The sequence below is a fragment of the Raphanus sativus genome, unplaced genomic scaffold (assembly GCF_000801105.2).
Source record: "Raphanus sativus cultivar WK10039 unplaced genomic scaffold, ASM80110v3 Scaffold0795, whole genome shotgun sequence".
Classification (NCBI taxonomy): domain Eukaryota; kingdom Viridiplantae; phylum Streptophyta; class Magnoliopsida; order Brassicales; family Brassicaceae; genus Raphanus; species Raphanus sativus.
In genome coordinates this window covers 1-27,164 of record NW_026616111.1, presented here as the reverse complement: position 1 = coordinate 27,164, position 27,164 = coordinate 1, and the positions used below count along the sequence as shown (strand labels likewise).

The window sequence follows — 27,164 nt, the reverse complement described above, 5'->3', positions numbered from 1 at the left end:
GTATGATTAGTAAAAAAAGGAAACAAAATTTAAAAAAAAAAAAAAGAGGTGAAAAAAAACGTCGACTAATTTTTTTAACCTCATCCATGGCTTTTTCTTCATCACCCACACAGAATATTGAAAGCTTTGTTTGTCAAATTAATAAACCCAAAACACTAAACCTTAAATCATTGGATATACCCTAAACACTAAACATTAAACTCTAAACCGTTGGATAAACTCTAAACCTTTAGAATATCTCTTTACCTAAAGCTTTAGAATTTACCCAAGGGTTTAGGGTTTACCCAAAGATTTAGGGTTTAGTATTTTGGATTTAGGGTTTAGTGTTTTGGATTTAGATTTAGAGATAAGGACATAAGATTGTAGATACCAATTTGACAAATAAAACTTTCAATATTCTGTGTGGATGATGAATAAGTTTTCAATATTATTTGTGGGTGATGAAGAAGAAGTCATGGATGGTGTTAAAAAAAATTAGTCGACCTCTTTTTCATCTCTTTCCTTTTTTTTTTTAATTTTATTTCCGTTTTTAATTAATCTTAAATGGCACTTTGATTGGTGCTAAGACTTGAGGTGAATTTGAGAGTTCACCATAGGAGGTGAACCCAGAGGTGAACCCATATCTTGTTTTTTATATCATGATCTACAAATGAGGGACCCCAAAATGAACTGATATGAGAAGGGCCAAGGGGCCTGAGGCCAATGACTCAAAAATCAAAAGGGTAGGCACGCCCATGCATATATAGCTCGAAAACTTCAAGGGAAACATATTTTAAGCTTGGAAACATCCTTTTACTTGCAAGACATATCTACATGTTTTATGCAACTTACATACATGCAGTTTATATATAAAACGTAGAGAAAATATTAATATAAAACTAATTAACTAGAAGAATATAGATACGGAAGAGATAGGAGATAGGAGACTATTACAGCTGAGTCCGGAGATATCTCCAAAAATAAAAAACTTCAAAACTAACTTCAAAATTATTTATATTTTACACTAGTACTATGTTCCTTATATTTGTCACAACCAATATAAATTAATAAAAAAAATATAAATAACTAACATGTATATAAAAATATTACAAAAATATTAATTGATCAAAACATACATTAAAATATAAAATTAGAAATAGAAATACATAATTAAATATTACTCCCTCTGTTTTTTAAAGATACATATTCTAGACTTTTCACATATATTAAGAAATCACATTAAAAATGCATTGATTTTTGTGAATAACAATTTTCCATAATTTTTAACAAATAAAAATCCAATAAACACAATTAATTTTCTTGAAGTTGACAGATTTTCATTAAATAATACATTGAAAAAGTAAAAAAATGTATCTTTTTAAAACAATTTTTTTTCCTAGAACATGGATCTTTAAAAAACAGAGGGAGTAAACTACAAGCAAAATATCATATTATTCGAAAAAATTATTTTCGTAATGCTCCCATATGTGAAAAACTAGTGCATTTCGAAGTAAGAAATGACTCTATTTATCTTTAATTTGTAGATTACGAGCTAAAAATTGTTAATTATTAATGTTATTGTAATATTTAAATTACTATAATAATTATATTTTATGTACCTTTTTAAAATGTTTTTATTAAGTTTGTTTTGTAATATTTTTGTTGTCTAATTTTACTTTTAAAATAATATAAAGCTTGTTTTAAAATTTTATTTAATTTTATGTGTAAAAATTAAATTTATAGAAATTAATTTGAGATTTATGAGATGTAATTTTTTCTAAAAATTAAAATGAGAAATGAGAAAATATTTAAGAATCATAAATATAATGTGTAATTGTAGAACAAAAATGCAAACAAAAAGATGAAACTTCAAATTTGAAGTTTTGAAATTTCTTTTTAGAAAGCAAAAAACTTTATATTTGAAGTTATAGAGTGTTGCTCTTACATAGGTCATGACGTCATGTACATGTCTTGTTAAAAAAGTATATAGCAACACAATGCAAATATTGTTAGGCAGAGCATTTTATCCATTAAATTTGATTTGATTTTTAATTCGTTTCGATTCAATCAGAAAAATTCGGATATCCGTAAATCTTCGAAGTAAAGCAAATAATAAAAGTTAATATCTCTTAAAAACTAAAACAAAATAAATCACAAACACTAAAAAATTTAGAGACGAATATCTGATATGCTCTGACTTTTATACAAATAGATATATATCTATGATCAAATATAGAGTTTTAAATTTATAATAGCATATAATTATTATTTAACATATATTTTATCAAATTTTATTTTAAAGTTATTTATAAAAATATTAAATTATAAATTATAAAAAAATTTACAAAACTACAATTTTTTTCTAAAAACATTTGTTTTATAAGAAAATTATTAATTTCAAAAATTTATAAAACATATAGTTACATTAATGTTTTACTTTAAAGTTTTATTATTTTAAAAGATATTTCCAAAAAATAAATTGGTATTATTTTGTCTAGATTTGCTTATATTGAATAAAGTGGATGAATTATCCGTAAATATCCGTGAATATTTTTAAATATAAAAAAAAAATTCAGATATCCCATTTTTGTGAAGCAAAACAAACTAGAAAATTAAATATCCGCGAAGTATGAAGAGAATCATAAATACTAAAAAATATAATACTATTCGATCCGTCCCCAGACCTGATATTCTAGTCAAGAAGGTACCAATTTTTTTTTTTGATTGGTTTAATTGTGGATTATAAATTTATAGTGTTGTTGGTAGCTCTCAACTGGTACAATTTAAAGCTTTGGTTAGAGAGGTCTTCATTTCGTAAACAAACGATTAAATAGCATTAAACATAACTCAAACCCAAAAGTCAGAACATGGGAAGTCTTCTTTCCAGCTTTGTTTTAAAGACATAGAGAGAGAGAGAGAGACCAAGATTCTTAAATGAGTTTATGACTTTACAAGCTTTAGAGATATAGATAGATAGAGAGATTTGCGTTAAGAACGTTGAAGCTCTTAACTAAACAAAAGAAAACGAGAAAAAATGAGATTCGGGAGAGAGTTTGTGTCTAAGATGATCCCAGAGTGGCAAGAAGCTTACATAGATTACGCTTACCTCAAAACCATTCTTCAAGACATCCAAGCCACCCGGAAGATTTCAGTTTCCAACAGCCAGACCAAACCTTCCTTCGCACGCAACCTAACCAGACGATACACCCGCGACGCCTCCGTCTCTGAGAATCACGTCATTGTTTTCAACACTGTGACTCATGCCCACTACGAGCACGATATGACGTACGAGACGGCGTTTTTGAAGGCAGGAGAGCCAGGTGGAGACTCTGAGGCTGCCTTCTTTAGAGCCCTAGATCGAGAGTTCAACAAAGTGAATAGCTTTTACAGGTTGAAAGTGGAGAAAGCGAGGAACGAGTCTTTGGCTCTGACCAGACAGATGGAGGCTTTGGTTGCTTTCAGACACAGAGTTAAGGAGAAGAAACCGTCTCCCTCTGATTCAGTATCAGTAGACATCAACACCTTGTGTAAACATAGTGAGTTTCTTTTAATGTTTCTAGGTCTAATTTGGCATGTGAGTATTGAATCTTTATGCTTTTGGATAATCAGAAGTGACATTAGGTGATCTAATGAAGAACGAGGCCAATGAGAGTATTCTTGCAGGTATCAGGATGAACAAGACAGGGGAAACTCCACTGTCAGCCATTAAAACAATCCTCAAGGTTCATAAGCAAGATGAAGAGCTCAAATTCACAAGAAAGTCGAGGAGAGACTTCAGAGAGCGTTCATAGAGTTCTATCAGAAACTTGCACATCTTAAGAACTATAGCTTCTTGAACACGTCAGCGGTTTCCAAGATCATGAAGAAGTATGATAAGGTACTTTTACTATAAAAAAACTTATAATTGGATTTTCTTTGTCATTATTGATGAGATTTACAACTTTAGTATATATATATATATAATAATCCATATGGTGTACTATTTTAGATATCGGCAAGAAATGCTGCAAAGCAGTACATGGAAATGGTGGATAGCTCTTACCTCACTAGCTCTGATGAAGTAAGCAGAGTTTTGAAAACACAGTTCCTTTTCTACAAAAACAAACCTTAACTTGTAGCTTTAAACATCTTCAGATTCATAAGCTGATGATAAGAGTTGAATCTACTTTCATTCAACATTTCTCCAATTCAAACCGGCGTCAAGGGATGAATCTCTTAAGACCGAAAGAGAACAAAAAGCTACATCGAACCACATTCTCCACCGGTATATAACAAAACTGTTATCTACATCTAATCTTTGGTTTGTGTGTTTTATTGCAGATTTTTTGGGTTTGTAGTCTTGCATGTTGTCATGTACGCTGCTAATATCTACTTTTGGAGGATATACCGTGTGAATTACTCCTTCATCTTTGGATTCAAACAAGGCACTGAACTTGGTTATAGACATGTTCTGCTTCTAAGCTTTGGTCTTGGTACACTTTCTTTGTGTGCTGTCTTATTAAACCTTGACATGGAAATGGATTCTCAAACCAAAGACTACAGAATAGTCACTGAGCTTATTCCTCTCTTCCTCCTCGCTGTAAGTTCCATTCACTCTCTCCCATTACAATTCGCAACACAATGCCTTTGTGTTTTGGTGAGGTTGCTTCTTCTTCACGTTTCAGCTAGTGATTGCCATTACTCTTTGCCCCTTCAACATTCTGTATCGGTCAAGCCGGTTCTTCTTCCTCACAGTTCTGTTCCGCTGCATCGCTGCACCGTTTTACACGGTACCAACAACATCCTCTTCTTCACACATGAACAACATCATCAACATTTTTTTTTTTTGCTTTTTTTGCAGGTGAATCTTCCAGACTTTTTCTTAGCAGATCAGCTAACAAGCCAAGTTCAAGCACTGAGGAGTCTAGAGTTCTACATATGCTACTATGGATTTGGAGATTTCAGACAAAGACAACAAAACGCATGCACATCAAACAATGTTTTCACAACATTCTACTTCATTGTAGCTGTTATACCTTACTGGTTACGGTTTCTTCAGTGCATCCGAAGAATAATCGAAGAAAAAGATCTGAGCCATGGATACAATGCCATCAAGTATCTCTTGACCATCGTAGCTGCTTGTCTTAGAACAGCATATACTCTTAACAGAGGAACCACCTGGAACATCACAGCTTGGGTTTTCTCAGGTGTTGCAACGCTTTACGCAACTTACTGGGACATTGTTGTTGACTGGGGGTTGCTTCAGAGAGGATGTAAGAACAGTTTCTTGAGAGACAAGCTTCTTGTTCCTCACAAAAGCGTGTACTATGCTGCAATGGTGAGCAGCAATATCCTCTGTTGTTTGTTTTCTTATCTTTCATAGCTTACATTATGGTTTATGTTGCTTCATCTTCTTGACAGGTCTTGAATGTTTTGTTGAGGTTAGTGTGGTTGCAAACAGTTTTGGATACGAAGTTCTCTTTCTTACATAGAGAAACTCTTGTTGCGCTTCTGGCTTGCCTTGAGATCATACGGAGAGGTATATGGAACTTCTTCAGGTAAGCTCTGAGACTGAGTAATATCTATATTTTTTTGCTAAGAGAGTAATGTCTATTTCCAAAGATAATTTGTGTTGGTTTTGTTGATTAGACTGGAGAATGAGCATTTAAACAATGTTGGGAAGTTCAGGGCGTTCAAATCAGTTCCGTTACCATTCAACTACCAAGAAGATAGAGATCAAGACAATTAGTTGAACAAGATATATATACATGTACTTTTATTAAAATTAAGTTAATTAACTTTAAAATGTATATGACCTCCTAAATCTCGGATCCCATCTTTTAACAAATATGAAGTATACGATCGTAAAAGAAGGATAGTCTTATTATTTCTCTGCATGGAACCAGACAAGAGAACACATACTATTGTACAACAAGAACTGTGAGAGAAGACATAGTTTTCTTGGGTAACAAGGCAATGGGTCTTTAGATTCTCATAACATCAAGGTAAGCTTTTCCACCAAGCTCACGAGAGAACAAGCCTTTGAAGTACTCATCAGTGGTCATGCTTCTGAAAAACGAAGCCTTATGCCTCTCCACGAGACTTCTCAGCGGACCAACTTCTTTACCAGTTCCCATATTGTGAAACGCCCCTATAGAGATCCTCTCCTTCTCTGAGTTCACAACCCCACGATGCTCTATACTTCGGTACGTCCCATTTGTAACAATCTACATATATAGACAACCAAAACCCATTTACAAATTACAAACGTTTGTATATATCATTTGGTCTCTCTCCCTTGTCCACAAAAAATACCTCTATCATGTCTCCAACATTGACAACGAAAGCATTAGGGAGAGGTTTGACCGAGACCCACTTGCCGTTCTTCTTGATTTGGAGACCTTCGACTTCATTAACCTGCAGAAGGATGGTGACTCCTGTGGAATCTGAATGTGGAGTCAGACCAATAACCTGGTCGGGCTCTGGACAAGGAGGGTAGTAATTCATCCTCATTATCTGTCCTAAATCATCATCAAACAGCTTTTCCATCTCCTCAGGGTTGATCTTCAGTCCTATCGCCATTTTAGCAAACAAGATCTTAGCTATGCTTTTAAGTTCAGCCGAATACGTCTCTAGTGTATCTCTGAAGTAAACAGAACATAAGTTTAAAAAAACAGAGAAAAAGACTTGTGGAGCAAGTAAGAATGGTTTTTGAAGCTAACCTAAGGGGAAGAGGTATCTTGGGGAACACGTGAGGCTTGCGTAACCTAGCAGGTTGCACTGTTAGGTGAAACATGTCTGCCCAATCGAGTTTCTGCTCTTCTGAAACCACAAAAGCCTGTCCAAACCCTTCCATGTCTCCAGGTTTTTGCCACAGCTTCTTCTTCTCTTCCACGGGAAGGTTGAAGAAATCTTGAATCTCTGACTTGAATTTGTCCAAGAAGCCTGAGTCCACTCCGTGGTTTACAAGCTGGAGATAAGATATGTCATATTGATACAAGAAGTGGAGTTGTTTGGTAAAGAATGAGTTTTAAGATAGTGAAGTTTTGACTTTGAAGAGCCTCACCTGGAAAAATCCCCATTCTTTGCAAGCCAAGTCGAGTTTTTCAATCTCAGAATCCATGGTGGTTGGAGAACACAAGCGGCTCATGTCAATGACTGGGATCTCACGTTTTAGACCAGAGTCACAGGCCATCTCAGCTTTGTCTAGATCAGACCGTACATACCTCGCAGGAACCTTCTTGATCAGCTTCTCCTTCACCATCTCTTGAACAGATGGAACTAAAATAGAGCTGTGATGCTTGCTTGCTACCTTGGCTTCCATGGCTGCTTCTTCTTGGTAAGAAAGAAAATGTTAACAGTGACAAATCCAATGATTGATAAAACTAACTACAAGGGTCTACAAGTATTTATTATGATTTTAGATGTAAGAAATAGAAAATAGTAGTATAATTCTTTAATATCTTTGAATTGAAAAAAATACTGGTCCACGTTACGAGTGTGCTTACATAAGAAAGAGATGTACATCTAGACGTTTACTTGACGTCATCTAAGAATATTCTTGGTTTGCAAAGCACGTTGATGGCTACTTTTCAACGTTTTGTAACATTTAGTTCAATATTTGAGATGCTTAAAAGTCTCAGGATAAGGTCTTTGAATTAGCACATGGACATGGACATGGCATAGACGACCGTAATCAACCATATTAATTGATCTCTTAATTGAGTTTTGATCTTCCATGGAGGAAGTTCCATCGGATCAACCATATTAATTGATCTCTTAATTGAAATTGATTTCCGTTGGAAATTAAAAGGAATTGGTGAGAGGTGGAAGATAATTTGGAGAATGAGTGAAGAATGAGAAAAAAAAAACGGAAAAGCAAGTTAGTACGCGAAAGATTAGGAAGAAAGTGGAAAGACAGTTATTAGAGATTAATGTCTTGTCCAAAAGGAACTTCCAATCCAGTTAAGAGGGAGTTGACGTCCAGACCGAAGTCTTGGAAACCGACAGGAGTCAGGCATGCGCAGAGTAGAGTATAGGGGTAGTTTGGTTTTAATTTGGGAATGGGATGGACGATGGTAGATGGCAAATTTGAATGCCACTTATGGCTATGAGCGCCAATATTCTCAAAATATTAATATAAAACTAATTAACTAGAAGAATATAGATACGGAAGAGATAGGAGATAGGAGACTATTACAGCTGAGTCCGGAGATATCTTGACGTACGATCAACATTAACATAACGGATCCGCTGTAGCACACCGGTTAATTTCAATTTGATGAAATCTGGGTTCAAAGTACGGCAGGGGAAAACATTTAAAAGAAAAATTCAAAAAAAAGAAGGGGAATTTTCAAAAATACCACTTTCAAGATACCATTATTCATCTTTACCACCACTAAAGACACATTTTCAAAAATACCTTATTTATTAAAATGGTAAAAACTCTTATATCTTTGTTTTTATATGCTTTTCAAAATTCTAATCTCAAATTCTAAATCATAAACCTCAAATTCTAAACCCTAAACCCAAAATCTTCAACTCTAAACCCTAAACCCTAAACTATATACCCTAAATTCAATATCCTAAACCCTAAATCCTAAAGTCTAAACTATAAACCCTAAATCCTCAACTCTAAACCCTAAATCCTCAACTCTAAACCCTAAACTGTATACTCTAAACCCTAAAACATCAAATATTAACCCTAAATCCTAAACATTCAAATCTAAACCTTTCATTAAAAGTAGTGGTAAAAGTGGTTAGTGTAAACATGAAAAGTGGTACTATGAAAATGGTATTTTTGGCAATTTCTCAAAAAAGAAAGAAAACATTAACATTGTAAGAGTTAGTATGAATCTTCCTGGATAAGTCTGCTCATAACTCTTCACTGACGACATGTATATCTTTTTTCTTTTGCCTTTTTAATAGTGTGCATTTTTGTTGTTGTTTTAGTTTTGGGTTTTATCTCATGATCTTAGAGCATCTCTAAAAACATTCTCTATTTTAAATTTTTCCAAACTCTATATTTAAGTTTTAAAGTGTTATTCTCCAAATATAAAACTTCAAAACTAACTTCAAAATTATTTATATTTTACACTAGTACTATGTTCCTTATATTTGTCACAACCAATATAAATTAATAAAAAAATATAAATAACTAACATGTATATAAAAATATTACAAAAATATTAATTGATCAAAACATACATTAAAATATAAAATTAGAAATAGAAATACATAATTAAATATTAAACTACAAGCAAAATATCATATTATTCGAAAAAATTATTTTCGTAATGCTCTCATATGTGAGAAACTAGTGGATTCCGAAGTAAGAAATGACTCTATCTTTAATTTGTAGATTACGAGTTAAAAATTGTTAATTATTAATGTTATTGTAATATTTAAATTACTATAATAATTATATTTTATGTACCTTTTTAAAATGTTTTTATTAAGTTTGTTTTGTAATATTTTTGTTGTCTAATTTTACTTTTAAAATAATATAAAGCTTGTTTTAAAATTTTATTTAATTTTATGTGTAAAAATTAAATTTATAGAAATTAATTTGAGATTTATGAGATGTAATTTTTTCTAAAAATTAAAATGAGAAATGAGAAAATATTTAAGAATCATAAATATAATGTGTAATTGTAGAACAAAAATGCAAACAAAAAAAATGAAACTTCAAATTTGAAGTTTTGAAATTTCTTTTTATAGAGCAAAAAACTTTATATTTGAAGTTATAGAGTGTTTCTCTTACATAGGTCATGACGTCATGTACATTTCTTGTTAAAAAAGTATATAGCAACACAATGCAAATATTGTTAGGCAGAGCATTTTATCTGTTAAATTTGATTTGATTTGTAATTCGTTTCGATTCGATCAGAAAAATTCGGATATCCGTAAATCTTCGAAGTAAAACAAATAATAAAAATTAATATCTCTTAAAAACTAAAACAAAATAAATCACAAACACTAAAAAAATTAGAGACGAATATCTGATATGCTCTGACTTTTATACAAATAGATATATATCTATGATCAAGTATAGAGTTTTAAATTTATAATAGCATATAATTATTACTTAACATATATTTTATCAAATTTTATTTTAAAGTTACCTATAAAAATATTAAATTATAAATTATAAAAAAATTTACAAAACTACAATTTTTTTCTAAAAACATTTGTTTTATAAGAAAATTATTAATTTCAAAAATTTATAAAACATATAGTTACATTAATGTTTTAATTTAAAGTTTTATTATTTTAAAAGATATTTCCAAAAAATAAGTTGGTATTATTTTGTCTAGATTTACTTATATCGAATAAAGTGGATGAATTATCCGTAAATATCCGTGAATATTTTTAAATATAAAAAAAAATTTGGATATCCGGAAAATCGGATATCCCATTTTTGTGAAGCAAAACAAACCAAAAATTAGATATCCGCGAAGTATGAAGAGAATCATAAATACTAAAAAAATATAATACTATTCGATCCGTGCCCAGACCTAATATTGTAGTCAAGAAGGTACCAATTTTTTTTTTGATTGGTTTAATTGTGGATTATAAATTTATAGTGTTGTTGGTAGCTCTCAACTGGTACAATTTAAAGCTTTGGTTAGAGAGGTCTTCATTTCGTAAACAAACGATTAAATAGCATTAAACATAACTCAAACCCAAAAGTCAGAACATGGGAAGTATTCTTTCTAGTTTTGTTTTAAAGACATAGAGAGAGAGACACCAAGATTCTTAAATGATTTTATGACTTTACAAGCTTTAGAGATAGATAGATAGAGAGATTTGCGTTAAGAACGTTGAAGCTCTTAACTAAACAAAAGAAAACGAAAAAAATGAGATTCGGGAGAGAGTTTGTGTCTAAGATGATCCCAGAATGGCAAGAAGCTTACATAGATTACGCTTACCTCAAAACCATTCTTCAAGACATCCAAGCCACCCGGAAGATTTCAGTTTCCAACAGCCAGACCAAACCTTCTTTCGCACGCAACCTAACCAGACGATACACCCGCGACGCCTCCGTCTCTGAGAATCACGTCATTGTTTTCAACACTGTCACTCATGCCCACTACGAGCACGATATGACTTACGAGACGGCGTTTTTGAAGGCAGGAGAGCCAGGTGGAGACTCTGAGGCTGCCTTCTTTAGAGCCCTAGATCGAGAGTTCAACAAAGTGAATAGCTTTTACAGGTTGAAAGTGGAGAAAGCGAGGAACGAGTCTTTGGCTCTGACCAGACAGATGGAGGCTTTGGTTGCTTTCAGACACAGAGTTAAGGAGAAGAAACCGTCTCCCTCTGATTCAGTCTCAGTAGACATCAACACCTTGTCTAAGCATAGTGAGTTTCTTTGAATGTTTCTAGGTCTAATTTGGCATGTGAGTATTGAATCTTTATGCTTTTGGATAATCAGAAGTGACATTAGGCGATCTAATGAAGAACGAGGCCAATGAGAGTATTCTTGCAGGTATCAGGATGAACAAGACAGGGGAAACTCCACTGTCAGCCATTAAAACAATCCTCAAGGTTCATAAGCAAGATGAAGAGCTCAAATTCACAAGAGAGAATCTCAAGAAAGTCGAGGAGAGACTTCAGAGAGCGTTCATAGAGTTCTATCAGAAACTTGCACATCTTAAGAACTATAGCTTCTTGAACACGTCAGCGGTTTCCAAGATCATGAAGAAGTATGATAAGGTACTTTTACTAAATAAAAAAAAGAGACTTATAATTGGATTTTCTTTATCATTATTGATGATATTTACAACTATATATATATATATATAATAATCGATATGGTGTACTATTTCAGATATCTGCAAGAAATGCTGCAAAGCAGTACATGGAAATGGTGGATAGCTCTTACCTCACTAGCTCTGATGAAGTAAGCAGAGTTTTGAAAACACAGTTCCTTTTTTTCTACAAAAACAAACCTTAACTTGTAGCTTTAAACATCTTCAGATTCATAAGCTGATGATAAGAGTTGAATCTACTTTCATTCAACATTTCTCCAATTCAAACCGGCGTCAAGGGATGAATCTCTTAAGACCGAAAGAGAACAAAAAGCTACATCGAACCACATTCTCCACCGGTATATAACAAAACTGTTATCTACATCTAATCTTTGGTTTGTGTGTTTTAGGACTAGTTTCATCATTTTGTAATGTTTTTTCATTTTTCAGGCTTCTTCTTTGGCTGTGCTACATCTCTCATTATAGCCCTTGCTCTGATCATCCATGCACGTAATATCATGGGCACACCAGGACAAAGAACTTACATGGAAACAATGTTCCCTCTCTACAGGTATACAATGTAACAAACACTCTAAATCTCTGTGTAACTTTCATATGATGATATTGAGATATGTACATTTCATTTGCAGATTTTTTGGGTTTGTAGTATTGCATGTTGTCATGTACGCTGCTAATATCTACTGTTGGAGGATATACCGTGTGAATTACTCCTTCATCTTTGGATTCAAACAAGGCACTGAACTTGGTTATAGACATGTTCTGCTTCTAAGCTTTGGTCTTGGTACACTTTCTTTGTGTGCTGTCTTATTAAACCTTGACATGGAAATGGATTCTCAAACCAAAGACTACAGAATAGTCACTGAGCTTATTCCTCTCTTCCTCCTCGCTGTAAGTTCCATTCACTCTCTCCCATTACAATTCGCAACACAATGCCTTTGTGTTTTGGTGAGGTTGCTTCTTCTTCACGTTTCAGCTAGTGATTGCCATTACTCTTTGCCCCTTCAACATTCTGTATCGGTCAAGCCGGTTCTTCTTCCTCACAGTTCTGTTCCGCTGCATCGCTGCACCGTTTTACACGGTACCAACAACATCCTCTTCTTCACACATGAACAACATCATCAACATTTTTTTTTTTGCTTTTTTTGCAGGTGAATCTTCCAGACTTTTTCTTAGCAGATCAGCTAACAAGCCAAGTTCAAGCACTGAGGAGTCTAGAGTTCTACATATGCTACTATGGATTTGGAGATTTCAGACAAAGACAACAAAACGCATGCACATCAAACAATGTTTTCACAACATTCTACTTCATTGTAGCTGTTATACCTTACTGGTTACGGTTTCTTCAGTGCATCCGAAGAATAATCGAAGAAAAAGATCTGAGCCATGGATACAATGCCATCAAGTATCTCTTGACCATCGTAGCTGCTTGTCTTAGAACAGCATATACTCTTAACAGAGGAACCACCTGGAACATCACAGCTTGGGTTTTCTCAGGTGTTGCAACGCTTTACGCAACTTACTGGGACATTGTTGTTGACTGGGGGTTGCTTCAGAGAGGATGTAAGAACAGTTTCTTGAGAGACAAGCTTCTTGTTCCTCACAAAAGCGTGTACTATGCTGCAATGGTGAGCAGCAATATCCTCTGTTGTTTGTTTTCTTATCTTTCATAGCTTACATTATGGTTTATGTTGCTTCATCTTCTTGACAGGTCTTGAATGTTTTGTTGAGGTTAGTGTGGTTGCAAACAGTTTTGGATACGAAGTTCTCTTTCTTACATAGAGAAACTCTTGTTGCGCTTCTGGCTTGCCTTGAGATCATACGGAGAGGTATATGGAACTTCTTCAGGTAAGCTCTGAGACTGAGTAATATCTATATTTTTTTGCTAAGAGAGTAATGTCTATTTCCAAAGATAATTTGTGTTGGTTTTGTTGATTAGACTGGAGAATGAGCATTTAAACAATGTTGGGAAGTTCAGGGCGTTCAAATCAGTTCCGTTACCATTCAACTACCAAGAAGATAGAGATCAAGACAATTAGTTGAACAAGATATATATACATGTACTTTTATTAAAATTAAGTTAATTAACTTTAAAATGTATATGACCTCCTAAATCTCGGATCCCATCTTTTAACAAATATGAAGTATACGATCGTAAAAGAAGGATAGTCTTATTATTTCTCTGCATGGAACCAGACAAGAGAACACATACTATTGTACAACAAGAACTGTGAGAGAAGACATAGTTTTCTTGGGTAACAAGGCAATGGGTCTTTAGATTCTCATAACATCAAGGTAAGCTTTTCCACCAAGCTCACGAGAGAACAAGCCTTTGAAGTACTCATCAGTGGTCATGCTTCTGAAAAACGAAGCCTTATGCCTCTCCACGAGACTTCTCAGCGGACCAACTTCTTTACCAGTTCCCATATTGTGAAACGCCCCTATAGAGATCCTCTCCTTCTCTGAGTTCACAACCCCACGATGCTCTATACTTCGGTACGTCCCATTTGTAACAATCTACATATATAGACAACCAAAACCCATTTACAAATTACAAACGTTTGTATATATCATTTGGTCTCTCTCCCTTGTCCACAAAAAATACCTCTATCATGTCTCCAACATTGACAACGAAAGCATTAGGGAGAGGTTTGACCGAGACCCACTTGCCGTTCTTCTTGATTTGGAGACCTTCGACTTCATTAACCTGCAGAAGGATGGTGACTCCTGTGGAATCTGAATGTGGAGTCAGACCAATAACCTGGTCGGGCTCTGGACAAGGAGGGTAGTAATTCATCCTCATTATCTGTCCTAAATCATCATCAAACAGCTTTTCCATCTCCTCAGGGTTGATCTTCAGTCCTATCGCCATTTTAGCAAACAAGATCTTAGCTATGCTTTTAAGTTCAGCCGAATACGTCTCTAGTGTATCTCTGAAGTAAACAGAACATAAGTTTAAAAAAACAGAGAAAAAGACTTGTGGAGCAAGTAAGAATGGTTTTTGAAGCTAACCTAAGGGGAAGAGGTATCTTGGGGAACACGTGAGGCTTGCGTAACCTAGCAGGTTGCACTGTTAGGTGAAACATGTCTGCCCAATCGAGTTTCTGCTCTTCTGAAACCACAAAAGCCTGTCCAAACCCTTCCATGTCTCCAGGTTTTTGCCACAGCTTCTTCTTCTCTTCCACGGGAAGGTTGAAGAAATCTTGAATCTCTGACTTGAATTTGTCCAAGAAGCCTGAGTCCACTCCGTGGTTTACAAGCTGGAGATAAGATATGTCATATTGATACAAGAAGTGGAGTTGTTTGGTAAAGAATGAGTTTTAAGATAGTGAAGTTTTGACTTTGAAGAGCCTCACCTGGAAAAATCCCCATTCTTTGCAAGCCAAGTCGAGTTTTTCAATCTCAGAATCCATGGTGGTTGGAGAACACAAGCGGCTCATGTCAATGACTGGGATCTCACGTTTTAGACCAGAGTCACAGGCCATCTCAGCTTTGTCTAGATCAGACCGTACATACCTCGCAGGAACCTTCTTGATCAGCTTCTCCTTCACCATCTCTTGAACAGATGGAACTAAAATAGAGCTGTGATGCTTGCTTGCTACCTTGGCTTCCATGGCTGCTTCTTCTTGGTAAGAAAGAAAATGTTAACAGTGACAAATCCAATGATTGATAAAACTAACTACAAGGGTCTACAAGTATTTATTATGATTTTAGATGTAAGAAATAGAAAATAGTAGTATAATTCTTTAATATCTTTGAATTGAAAAAAATACTGGTCCACGTTACGAGTGTGCTTACATAAGAAAGAGATGTACATCTAGACGTTTACTTGACGTCATCTAAGAATATTCTTGGTTTGCAAAGCACGTTGATGGCTACTTTTCAACGTTTTGTAACATTTAGTTCAATATTTGAGATGCTTAAAAGTCTCAGGATAAGGTCTTTGAATTAGCACATGGACATGGCATAGACGACCGTAATCCATTTATTTAACGCTCGTTATCTGGATTCCAATGCATGCTCCATGGACTTTCTGAAAACTTAAACAATGATCTACAAAAACAAATGCATATATGTACCCTACACAATGTAATCAAAGATTATGAAACTCAAAAAAAAAAATACAGGTCTTTAATCTTTTTGAGTTGGCAATACTGGCCCACAGTACGAGTGTGTTTAGGTAAGAAAAGGATATTATACATCTAGAGCAAGGATATGGCTACTTTTCAACGTTTTATAACACTTGGTTCAGTGTGTGGGATGCTTAAAAGTCTTAGGGTAAGGTCTCTGGACTTAGCACATGGACATGGAAGACCGTGGTCCATTTTATGGACATGGACTTATCAAAGCCACTATATAAGGAGGATATATTCAAGTTTAGAGAGAGAAAAAACTGAGTTTATACATGATGGATGATATATACTACACATAACAGGCTATTGGATCAATGACAGTAGATGTCTTTAATTTAACTTCTTTTTTATTGAAAATTACACATTGTTATACAAGAGAGGTATCTCTGCATAGAGTGGTCACTCTCCCTCTGAGACTGGAGACCGTGACAAGATATCTCCAGAGCACCTAGTGCAAATATCCGAACTTTTACTTTTCGCAAGAGAGACAATGAACAGAAGCTATGCATGCACTAGAGAGCCTCTTCTTCTCTATAGCAAAGAGTGAAGCACAACGCCTTCTATCTACAGCGGGAGGTGTTTAAACTTGAACAAAAAAAAAGGATATGTCCTGAATCATTAATCTATATACCTAAAGGTTGAAATCGAAGTATGCAGCAAGCGCTCAGTATTTTCTTTTACACAAACTATCATCACATCTGGAGAAGATTGTTCACTGTAACAGCAACAGAGTTTGTTCTCTGCAAGTCCTGGAAAATAAATAAAAAATTGAAAACGGCAATATCAAGTCACGAGAATCTTATAACAGAACTTATCTAAATGACACATCAACTCAACCACGTATGCACTTACTATCAAAGGTTTACAGAGAGAATCCATTATGCACTTAAAAAATTTACCTGGAAGATAATTTCATCTGGCACATGTGGCATGACTTCCCTCACTGTCTCGGCCATAGCTAGTATACTTGCCAAGCTTTCATTTGTCACATTTGATACACTTCTTAGATGCAGACCACCTGTCCTTCCACCACCACCTGCTCCTGGAGGTATGGTTGTAGTAGAAGTGGAAGCTTGTGAAGGGTTCATCGGCCATAGACTCCAAGCAGCATCGTCAAGTGCAGTTTGAGCATAACTCTCCCCAACAGATGCAAGATGCCTCATCATCATCTGAACCCGCCCCAGTCCAACGGACCTTGAAGCTGTAGAGGGACCAGCGACATCAATGCCCTGATCTGACCATGTCTGCAGCCAGCTTGGATCCAATCCTAAATTCCTATTTTGTAAAAGGAAAAAAGGGTGAGAACTTTTTACAATCATATATTTAGTTAATAAGTGAATCATGGAAGAAGAATGAACTGAACCTGGAAGGATCAGTTTCAACAGAACTTGGCATCTCAGCAGGAAATAAACCAGTGGCTAGTGGATGCCCAGGATTGTTTTGTCTTTCAAGCTGACGCGCTAACTGCTCATCCGTTGAGACTTCAACAGCGCGAGGGTTCACCTCACTTTCAGTTCTACCAGCAAAAAGAGGCTTCCGACATGTAGGACAAGAATAAACATCGTTTAGACCTTGATCCAACCTGCCACCATCAAAGCATCATTCAGAATCAGCAGTTTTAGTCATAAATACTAGAGGCTGTTGGTGTTATTATATAGCTAAGCGCACCAGGATCGCAGGCATCCAAGGTGGAAAAGGTGGTTGCAGTGAAGCCTTTTAGCCTTAGCCATAGGTTCCTGCCATTCACAATGTATACAAGAGCTTGAAGGTATTGAAAAGGTGTATGAAAAATAATAGCTCTATAGTAGAAGCATACCCGGCATATAGCACATTCATCATCATATGCCCTTAACTCTTCAGAAGTTGCATCAGGAAGGGCTGCATGGAGAGAACCCAGTGCTATTCTCAGTTTAATGTATCCTTTAATTCGTTTCAAAATTGCACTGAGCAATGCCTGCCAAACCAAACAGAAAAACCAGGTAAAACATACAACAATTGAATATTTAATAACCTGGAAGAAGGTTAACAAACTTACACGTATGTTGAGAAACAAAACTGCATCCACCAGATGAAAGGCAATGCCATGGAGCCACCAGATGTGTAAATAATGACAGAGTGCCATTACCAAAGTAGCCATGTCCAGGAAGAAACCAAGGTTCCGGTTGAGGAGGCCCTTCCATTCCAACAGTGAGCCTATCCAAAAGGATAAAGAGTTTAATAGACCAAAAATATCCATGGTTAACAGAAAAAGATGGCATAACACCAGAAAATAAAAGACCTGCTGTCATGGAATCAAGAAACTTAGATCTTTGGCAGTCCGAGTTGTTGACTACTAAGTGATTGGTCCACATATCAAGCAACTGAAACCCATGAATTAACAGCGCCTGCAGAATAATAACAAGATCAGCTCTGTATTTTGTTGACCATAGGGTACATAACAAGGACAAGAAGAAGGGCGAAGACTGAAGTACCTGCAAGGTCTCAAAAGCTATACTGCATGGCTCAAAAAGTAACAACAGATACACAGAAGAACCTATTGTATTGTATGTCATAAGGGAAAGCTTTATCCTGCAAGATAGGAGGATAAATGTAAATCTTTTTACCTACTTGATAATAATACACATTACTCTCAAGTGTATATGAAGTCTAAAGAATGAAAACCTGTCTTTTCTAGTTTAAGTTCTTAAAGAGATAGAAAAAAATGCAGCAATTTGAATATTTGACAAATATACCATAAGGTTTAGGAAATACCACAACATATCAACAGAGAGAACCAAGAACAGAACTGAATACACACGGAAGTATGTCCAAGGTGTAGAGGAGGGAGATGCATTCAATCGTTCAAGCCGGTCTCTAGCCAAAGCTTGAAACATCTACCATGACATTACAAGATTCACATTAGGTGGGTGTGTAAAAATGATAATTCATAACTATGTATATCTTAGTTCCTACAAACAGTCAACAACAATACCTTTAAAGTGCATAAAACAGTCAGCCAAACTGTCCACAGTACACCTTGAAATATTGTTGGGGGAATCACCAGCGGCAGAAACGTACCCTAGAAGGAAAGGAGGATTAAATATGCAAAAGTGCACAAGAAAATGAAAGGAAAGAAGTGGCAGAATCATCTGTCTAAGTATATTTAATACATTTTTGTTTCCTGAAGCTGTTAAGATATTAAGTAATGAAAGTAAGAAAAGCACTACCTTGTAAATGATGTAATTGGCAAGTCGCTCCACCAACTTTTTAGTTTCAACGCCATATAAATCTCCAAAAAATAGAGTCTGCAAAAGATGCTTAAAGACATTAGAACCACAGAAAATGATCAAACGACATTTCCAAAAAATCAAGCAAACCAGTCCTAACAATGTTTACTCTTTACCTTGAGAGAGAGCAGCAGAAGAATATACACATTGAGCACAAAATTGGTCAACAGGGCGATAGTAAAGTAAGATCCCAGAAGCAGCTCAAGGGCATGCTCGGAGTCCGCTAGAGAAATGTTCTTTGCAATCAGCCCATCAGCTCTAAGCCTATCCAAAGACAACTCTGTCCAGACTTGAAGCCCCACAAAGCTCAGAGCTGTTGATGCTACCGAGACCGACAAGTACCTTATCCCCATTTAGGAAACTATAACAACAACACCCTTCTCACTCAAAAAGTAATCTCATTTAATCAAAACTAGCACCAGATGCCCATCTGCAACCACATGTAAAAGACAAGATCCATTTGTATCATAAAGACAGAGACTTTTTGAAGAATCAACACATAATTGAGCTACCCATCAGCGGAAAACAAGAAAAAAATTGATTATTTCTCAGAACTGAATCTACAAAAAACATAAAACAAATTCAAAATTCAAAGATTGAAGAAACTGGTAGAGATCGTGGAAGAGGAGAGAAAGGAGCTGGGGGAGATTCAATTTCAATAAATGCGTATTACCAAGCAAGAGATCAAAGCTCTATGGATCGATCAAGAGAACCTGATTATCTGCAGAGTTGTCGGTTGAAAATTCTCTTTAGGACAGGCGTCTCTGTCTTTTTTCTCGATCTGGACTAAAGGAAAAGTATAGAAGAGCAGAAAAAATCAATATCTTCTTCCAGGGGGAAAGAAAGTAATATTATTTTATTTAATTTTTATAGAGGGATACGGTCAACAATAATAATTATGTATTTCTTGCTTAATTTTCAACATTATGTTTTATGAAAAAGTAATTGCATGTTTAATCAGTGTATATTAACTCATCTATTCATATTTGGTTGTGCTGAAACCAAAAACTAAAATGTAATTATAGAATATAGTTTGAGATGATTTATATTAAAATAACAAATTAACTGTTATAATGAATTTTAAATCTAGTTACTGAATTTGATTCTTCAAAAAAACTTTAGAACTAATATTAGTAAAAAAAAAGCCGTGAACTTAATCATTTTAAAATAATTTGGTGAAATTTATTAATTGAAAAAATAAAATCTCAATCTCATAGTTTTACCGTAAAACTTTTACATGAGTTTCCAAAGTGGTTTAACTAAAATTCTTTTATTTTTTCAGTTCACTTAAAATCATCTATAAGTTTAATAAAAATCAAATGGCTTAATTTAGACAAATAAATTCCACTTGCTTCGTTTAAGCCATAATGTTTGTATTTGATTTGGTTTTGAAGAGTTTTGATCTTAGATTCTTAAACCTTACAAGTTTAAACATTGATCAATGATAAAATAAACCAAGTAAAACTCATAGGACTATGTACTGGTGACGACGATGTAGCCACCTCATCTTCCTGACATGATCCAGACAACATAGCTTTCACTTCTGTTTCAATAAGCTTCGTCCGCAACAATCCTGAGACGAAAGCTGCATGCAGTCATCAACATTTAAATCACCACGTCCCAGTTAATCTCATAGATGTAACCGGTATGGACCGGTCCAATGCCCTAGCCTTTGAGAATTTGTGGGTGACAATAGCTGTTGTGATGAGTATTGTCCCCCTTGGATTCTGTAACTACAAACCAACTCTTCTTTTGTCTTCTTCTGTTGTAAAACAATCCAATGTATTGGAGGGTGAAAGCAAACTCTTTAACAACTTGGAACGTTCATAGACATGTTGCGGGCTCGGGACACAATAACGACCAACATGACCAAGATGGAGAGGAAGACCGAAGTCTTGAGATCTTCCTCGAACCAATTGTTGAATTTACCACGTTTCCTCTTTTTGTTAACTTTCAAACTATTTAAGAGCTCTATCACGAGCTTTATTATCTTCTTTAACACTTCCGTGGCCTTAACCACCGTGCTGTCAAATACCCATTTGATGAAATCTATTGCAGCGTTATTCTCCCCTGGAGTGTTATCTGAACTCTCTTCATCTGAACTCTCATCATCTGAACTCTCCTCGTCTGTTAATAAAGAAAGACCGAACAGGCCAATGAGTGTCATGAGAACTCTCTCAAACAAAAGACTTAAGATAATGATTAATCAAAATACATTTTTCACTATATACCTTGATTAATGCCATTGTAATACAACTCCTTAATCTCTTGCACCACCTCGTTGTTCCTCACTGCGTTCCACACTGCTTTGTCAGATGACAATGATAACACCATTTTCTGCACAAAGTGTTAAAAAGGTTTTTTATTACACTGTGTTTCAATTTTTTCTTTTTTAAGATTCATGAATACTCAACAAAACAAAACAGAAATTTAGTCAGCTTGGTGAACAAGAAAACATAACAAAAAGATCACCTGGACGGATGGTTCGGTTCGTAGTAGGTCAAAAGCATTGTAAACATGATCATAAGCACGAGGCTGTAAGATTCTTGAATGGCATAGTTCAATTGAAGGCTCCACCCAGTCCAGCTCCGTCCCAAACGAAGTTCCTGTAGCTATGAGACTCTGGTTTTCACCACCATTTTCTGGATTGCACTTGTGTCTGTCTCCAACCATTTGAGAATACGAACTACCATCGAATACCCTTCATAAGAAAACAAGAACAAACAGTTACATATATTCCCGTTAAGCAAGAAAACAGGTTTTAAAAATTCATAGTAAACAAAGACAATGATAATGAAGTTGAACTAGCAAACAAGAAGGAGAAGCTACGTTGATACGAGGACACTAATTAATTCAAGAAGCAAACAAAACGAAAGAGAGTTGGATAGAGTTTCCATTTTCTTTTAGGTAATCAAAACATGCCAATTCAATCACACTCATCAGAGGAATAAAAAAAAAGTTAACTTTAGCACAATACATGAAAGCCAAGACACATCTACCACGTAAAAGCTCATCCACATGTTATGAAATTAATTGTTAAGCTGCTAAAAATATAGATTAATTGTCAATTCTGATAATTGATACAAGTTTCAAAGCTCAAAATCTCAAATAGTATTTTTGTCCACACAACCAAACAAACATAGTTTTTTTTTTCTCAAGTGTTAAAATAATAAAATAGAAGAAGAAAAAAAAATGATTACTGCTTGAGAGCAGAAACAGCATCTTCAACTTCATCAACAGAAGGAACAGAGCCAAAAACAGAGTCCTCTTCTTCTTCATTCTCTTCCACCGTAACCCACTCTAAGTCTTCTTCATAAACGCCGGAACTACTAAACGAAAAAGCGCCCCCGTTCCATCTCGAAGTCGTAGCCACCGGAAGATTCAACAGCGACCCTGACGCCGCCGAGATCCTCAGATTGTTTGGTCCAAATTTATGAACATAACCTCCACCAAGCGAGACAGAAGCGTTCCCAGCTGGTGATGAAACAAAGGGATCTTGAATATTACCGCCTTTGGCTACGCCGGTCCTCTTCATCGCGCGTCCGGCGGCGCGTAGCATCCCTCTTCCGGCGGCGCCTAACACCCCTCTGCCGGCGGCGCGTAGAATCCCACTGCCGGCGGCGCGTAGCATCCCTCTTCCTCTATCAAACATGAGACAGACAAATTGTAACTTGTTTACTCCGATAGGTTTCGTAAGTTTTACGTTAACTCGGTGAACAGTTTTTGTCTTTTCGTCTACCGATTCGGATCAATTAGTTATAAAATAGCAGTTGTTGTAATGAATGGCTCTGTTTCAAGTTTGCTTATGTCTTAGGTTTCTTCGTACAGATTTGATGATTTCCAGAAGACAGATCAGCTTATATACAAAATGTTCTTTAAGGATGTTCTCAAGAATATTTTGACTTTCCTTGATTTTCTTTGCTTTGTTTTGCTTGATCCTTCTTCTCCACGGCAAGATTACTATTTATCTGTTTTCAATTGCATTCAATTCAATAAATACAGTAAACTATATTCATAAAAGTAGTTTCCCATCTTGTATAAACAAAAAAGTTAACTCAAGAATTAAAATAAATATGTTCGAATATCTGATGTTTTATGCACAATAGTTGGGAATTTACATATTGTACTCAACAGCATGAAAACACGAAAACCAATTTGAAGTTCACAAGACATTTCGTAAGGGAAAGGGAAAACCATCATTGGAGACTTTTTCTCTGCTTTTTTACTCGAGGTAACTCTATATAATTCTTGTTCTTTACGTCTTTGGTTGCTTGCGAGTGAATTAATTGGTTAGAATATGGAATGCTAGGGGTTAACAATCCGGTTTACAGTTCTGGTTTGACAATCCGGAAACAGCACATTGAACCGCATTATTTCCGAGGTCACGGTTCAGAACATACCAGGCATGTTTTGACTGTGTGACGAGCCATGTGGTCATATTGCTCAGTACTTAAAAAAGGAAAAGAAGCTAGACAGACCAAGCATGAGTTCGACGAACAAAGACTTCTCCATATAGAAGTTACCACTTAAACAAGGCAAATAAAGTACAGCATAAAGGTTTACAATTTACCACAAAGAGAATAACACAACAAAACATGGTACCATTTGATAAGAGAAACACACTTAACTTACACATTATTTATAACAAAAAGAAAAAAACTGATGATATCTGCTTCCCCTTTTATTACCCACCCTGATCAAATTCTAAACACCTTATTCCTCATGAACTGGACTCTCCTGACATCGAGTTTACTGGGGCTATGACGTGATTTATGTTGTGGTAGTGGTGTGATGGGTTCCACGGGTACGGTCACGGTCGTGCTCCCCACCTGTATGCTGTTGTCCATACCCACCTGTATGCTGCTGTCCATAGTATTGACCTCTGTCTTTAATATCCTGAGCTTTGCCTCCCAGCTTCATCCTTGCACTGTCCAGCTTATCTGACCCCTGCGGGTGCTCTCCCGTTGCATACCTATAAATCATACACAAACATGCATCGATCATTTACATACACACAGATAAAGATACATTAAAAGTCAACTTTTATGTTCAGTTAGCCAAAACTTATATTGATAATTTGGCAATTTACTGGAACATCTTAAAGTCCCTGAAAATAATCCAAAGCCACACACACATAAACACTTTTCTATCCATTACGTTTATGAAATATGCTTGTGCCTTTTTCTGTTCTTTCAAAGCATATATCATAATTGTTAAATATTATCTTTTAATTAATACACTACCCCTTCGATAAGTAAGACATTCTGGTAACATGCACAGACACATATTGGAGAAATTGAAAATTTTATCTATGATGAATAAATATATATATTTCTTACTTATAGATCCAAGAGAAGACGGTTATAGCTGCAATGCCAAACCCACCGGAGGAAGAAAGCCAGTGATGAGAAGCGCTACTGTGATGAGAGCCGGGACAAGGATTGGGCTAAAGATAACAAGCAGAGGAGTGGCGACAGTCAAAGCAATGACTGTTCCGACAAGGGTGAGACTGGAAAGGACAAGAAGGGACCCTCCAGCGGTGACTGCGGTAACAGCTTTAGCAACCTGCCTAGTCTTGGAGTAGTCTTGGCTAGACATCTGGTAATCTGATCGTCCGTACGGATACTGGTCTCGGTCTCGGCCAAAATCGGGTACTGGTCACGGCCGGTGACATCGTGATGGGTTCTAGCAGTATCAGCCATTATGCTCTTGTTGAAGGAGGGATGAGTTTCTGTTTTGGAGTAGCAATGAGTGTTGTAAATTGATTAGATATATGAAGAGAAGGGAGGGGGGGAAAAAGAGTAATGTGTCAATGGCGTCATCATGCAATAGTATCCACGTGTTAGTGGCGTCACCATGCAGACGCTGCATGTGTAAACGAGAGGGGTCTACTTGAGGACACGTTTGTGTTTTTGTCTCGTTCCTGTGAATGTGGCGTTGGCAATGAACCGAACGTAAACTCAAAAAAAACGGACCATTGGGCTGGTTGTTAAGGTGGGTTCAGGGCTTTCAAGGCCTTCCATGAATTTCTTCTTAACATTTTAACAAACAAAAATCAAATATCGAACGTAAACCCAAAGACTATTTGTGAGCATACCGTATTGTTACATATTACATTGATTACAATAAACAAGGAAGAACTATGAAAATGGCCTGAAGAATAATCAGCATATGAATAATAACAATAATAATGGCCTTTTCCAAAACTGACCTAGTTTGGTCTACAATGGAACAGCTTCAGTGAGATGTCTCATCGTCAAACATCCAATCTTAACTTCCAGAAGAAGAAATGTAACAAACGGTCTAATATTGCAAAAAAATAAATGCCTCTTGAACCAAGAAAGGTCAGAAGGAAATAGAAAAAAAGAGTTTAGGAAGCTGGAGCCGCAGGTTTCTTCTGAACAAGATCCTCAACCAAATCAGCAGCTTCTGAATCGTCGTTATGTTCTGAGCATCAGCTTCCTCCACCCTATATCAAACTTCTCCTCCAAAGCCATCAACAATAATCTGAGTTTGAAATATCTTCCGATTAATGCTAAAGAATGGAGATGTCGTCTTTTATAGCCTATCATATTAACCATTTAGACCGAATTTCAAGTCTAGACCGGCAAAAAATCTTGTTTTCTTTTTATGGCTAAACTTCTTATTGTTAAACAGAAATTATAAAGTTATTATAGAAATTAACAAATCAATTTTTACATTAAGTAGATATATGTGTTGTATACTGAAGACAAATAAAGAAGTAAGCGAACTATAGATTATCAAACCATTACACATTCTTAGTTTAAACCATCTTATTGTGTGAAATTTGTGTTTTGTCTTCTTTTCCTCTTCTTCATCGAGAATTCTATTTGCACAATGTATTACAAAAACCAAATGATTTCGTTAATACTTCAGGGAGAGTAGACAATGAATGGCCTTTAGTTATCATCTTTTTTTCGGCGGCATCTTGTTTTTTCTTTCTTTGAACAACGGCGGTAATCTTATTTAATATTTCATTTTCTAGCTATAAATCTTTAATCTCAATCTGTCATTTCAAATAGTTTGTTAACAAATTCTAAAACAAAAACAGATGAACACACATACATAACAAGTAACAAGAGTCTCAAAGATAAATAAACGAAATCAATATAATTTCTTTTTTTATGCTTCTCTTCTGGTAAAATCTAAGTATACAAGAAAGATTAAAAGATCTTAAGCAGTACGAATAAGCAATTGTATAGTAAAAAAATGTAAAGAGAATATTCAGGAACGGCGAGCAGCGGAGGCAGTTAAGACTGTAAGGATGAACAAGTAGAAAAAGAGACGAAGGAAAAAGCGAGTGAGAGTGTAACACGATTGCAATAGTTATGAACATAGCCGCAGATCGGAAGCCAACCGGCGTGTGTATTACCATACTTTCCGATGTAACCCTCCGACATGGACGCAGAGAAAGCCGATAACGCCGTCAAAAGCCATAAGCTGTAATAACATTACATATCAAACCCCATCTCAAAACGTTCATATATATATATTATTCATATAGACAACAATTACCAAATCAATGAACGAAGAGTGCAAAATAAATCCTCCTCTACGGACAGCCAAACAAGCCCATGCGAGCGTAAACAACGTTACGGCGGCGATAGCTAATATGCGTAGACCAAATACCTGCGTAACATATCAAAGCATACTCGATGTCTTACTTTACTGTAGCAATCGGTTTTCTGGCTCCCATATGATTCTGGTTAAATGGTTTAAAATTGTCCATGTTCTAGGTTTCAAGTGAGATATATGAATGAGTATAAAGAAATTCAAGAAGAAGAATTTATTTTACATATTTCTTCTACGTTACATTAGATGGATATTTCTTCTATAACATTTCTCAATTTTTGCATCTTTCTACCAATGCATCCGTGAATTAATTTCCAAACGTGATTTGGTGAAATTTTATGCGGATTGATGATTTATCTTCCATCATCTTCAACTAATTAGATCAGTAAGTGCACCTTGATTTTAAATGAGCAAAGAGAGTACCTAAAGGCAGAGGAGTCGCTGTA

At 35.5% G+C, this 27,164-nt stretch overlaps 5 protein-coding genes and 3 pseudogenes across 7 annotated transcripts; 2 read left to right on the top strand and 6 right to left on the bottom strand.

Annotated features, from left to right (window-relative positions):
- Positions 1 to 2,798: 2,798 nt before the first annotated feature.
- Positions 2,799 to 5,726, top strand: LOC130503095 (phosphate transporter PHO1 homolog 4-like; annotated as a pseudogene).
- A 97-nt stretch (positions 5,727 to 5,823) lies between these two features.
- LOC108822396 (protein SRG1) lies at positions 5,824 to 7,353 on the bottom strand. The gene is made up of 4 exons (XM_018595463.2): positions 7,025 to 7,353; positions 6,681 to 6,928; positions 6,274 to 6,601; positions 5,824 to 6,185 (listed from the first exon to the last, which is right to left on the bottom strand). The coding sequence occupies exons 1-4, from the start codon at positions 7,280 to 7,282 to the stop codon at positions 5,943 to 5,945; spliced, it is 1,077 nt and encodes a 358-aa protein (XP_018450965.1). The 5' UTR covers positions 7,283 to 7,353; the 3' UTR covers positions 5,824 to 5,942.
- A 3,447-nt stretch (positions 7,354 to 10,800) lies between these two features.
- Positions 10,801 to 13,784, top strand: LOC108822397 (phosphate transporter PHO1 homolog 4). The gene is given in 10 exon segments (XM_056997746.1): positions 10,801 to 11,361; positions 11,393 to 11,673; positions 11,789 to 11,860; positions 11,938 to 12,067; positions 12,159 to 12,279; positions 12,359 to 12,617; positions 12,703 to 12,807; positions 12,878 to 13,354; positions 13,438 to 13,574; positions 13,666 to 13,784. Coding segments are annotated over 10 exon segments (2,226 nt in total). The 5' UTR covers positions 10,801 to 10,817; the 3' UTR covers positions 13,766 to 13,784.
- A 97-nt stretch (positions 13,785 to 13,881) lies between these two features.
- Positions 13,882 to 15,411, bottom strand: LOC130503097 (protein SRG1-like). Its single transcript, XM_056997745.1, has 4 exons — positions 15,083 to 15,411; positions 14,739 to 14,986; positions 14,332 to 14,659; positions 13,882 to 14,243 (listed from the first exon to the last, which is right to left on the bottom strand). The coding sequence occupies exons 1-4, from the start codon at positions 15,338 to 15,340 to the stop codon at positions 14,001 to 14,003; spliced, it is 1,077 nt and encodes a 358-aa protein (XP_056853725.1). The 5' UTR covers positions 15,341 to 15,411; the 3' UTR covers positions 13,882 to 14,000.
- A 773-nt stretch (positions 15,412 to 16,184) lies between these two features.
- LOC108822395 (E3 ubiquitin protein ligase RIN2) lies at positions 16,185 to 19,970 on the bottom strand. 3 transcript variants are annotated; one of them, XR_008940640.1, is made up of 14 exons: positions 19,799 to 19,930; positions 19,242 to 19,555; positions 19,066 to 19,143; positions 18,831 to 18,917; positions 18,611 to 18,732; positions 18,331 to 18,427; positions 18,138 to 18,243; positions 17,895 to 18,052; positions 17,676 to 17,813; positions 17,528 to 17,595; positions 17,223 to 17,441; positions 16,759 to 17,134; positions 16,491 to 16,608; positions 16,185 to 16,423 (listed from the first exon to the last, which is right to left on the bottom strand). XR_008940640.1 is itself a non-coding variant. In XM_018595460.2 (13 exons), the coding sequence occupies exons 2-13, from the start codon at positions 19,476 to 19,478 to the stop codon at positions 16,552 to 16,554; spliced, it is 1,743 nt and encodes a 580-aa protein (XP_018450962.1). In that variant the 5' UTR covers positions 19,479 to 19,555; positions 19,839 to 19,970; the 3' UTR covers positions 16,185 to 16,551. The 3 variants fall into 3 exon arrangements, 2 of the variants coding, with proteins under 2 accessions (XP_018450962.1, XP_018450963.1); XM_018595460.2 differs by having other exon boundaries at positions 16,185 to 16,608; positions 19,839 to 19,970; XM_018595461.2 differs by having other exon boundaries at positions 16,185 to 16,608; positions 19,799 to 19,929.
- A 525-nt stretch (positions 19,971 to 20,495) lies between these two features.
- LOC130503094 (uncharacterized) lies at positions 20,496 to 23,152 on the bottom strand. The gene is made up of 4 exons (XM_056997744.1): positions 22,326 to 23,152; positions 21,598 to 21,826; positions 21,357 to 21,462; positions 20,496 to 21,252 (listed from the first exon to the last, which is right to left on the bottom strand). The coding sequence occupies exons 1-4, from the start codon at positions 22,775 to 22,777 to the stop codon at positions 20,933 to 20,935; spliced, it is 1,107 nt and encodes a 368-aa protein (XP_056853724.1). The 5' UTR covers positions 22,778 to 23,152; the 3' UTR covers positions 20,496 to 20,932.
- A 461-nt stretch (positions 23,153 to 23,613) lies between these two features.
- LOC130503096 (oleosin Bn-III-like) lies at positions 23,614 to 24,827 on the bottom strand (annotated as a pseudogene).
- Positions 24,828 to 26,370: 1,543 nt separating this feature from the next.
- On the bottom strand, positions 26,371 to 27,161 carry LOC130503098 (CASP-like protein 1F1; annotated as a pseudogene).
- Between the last annotated feature and the right edge of the window lie 3 nt (positions 27,162 to 27,164).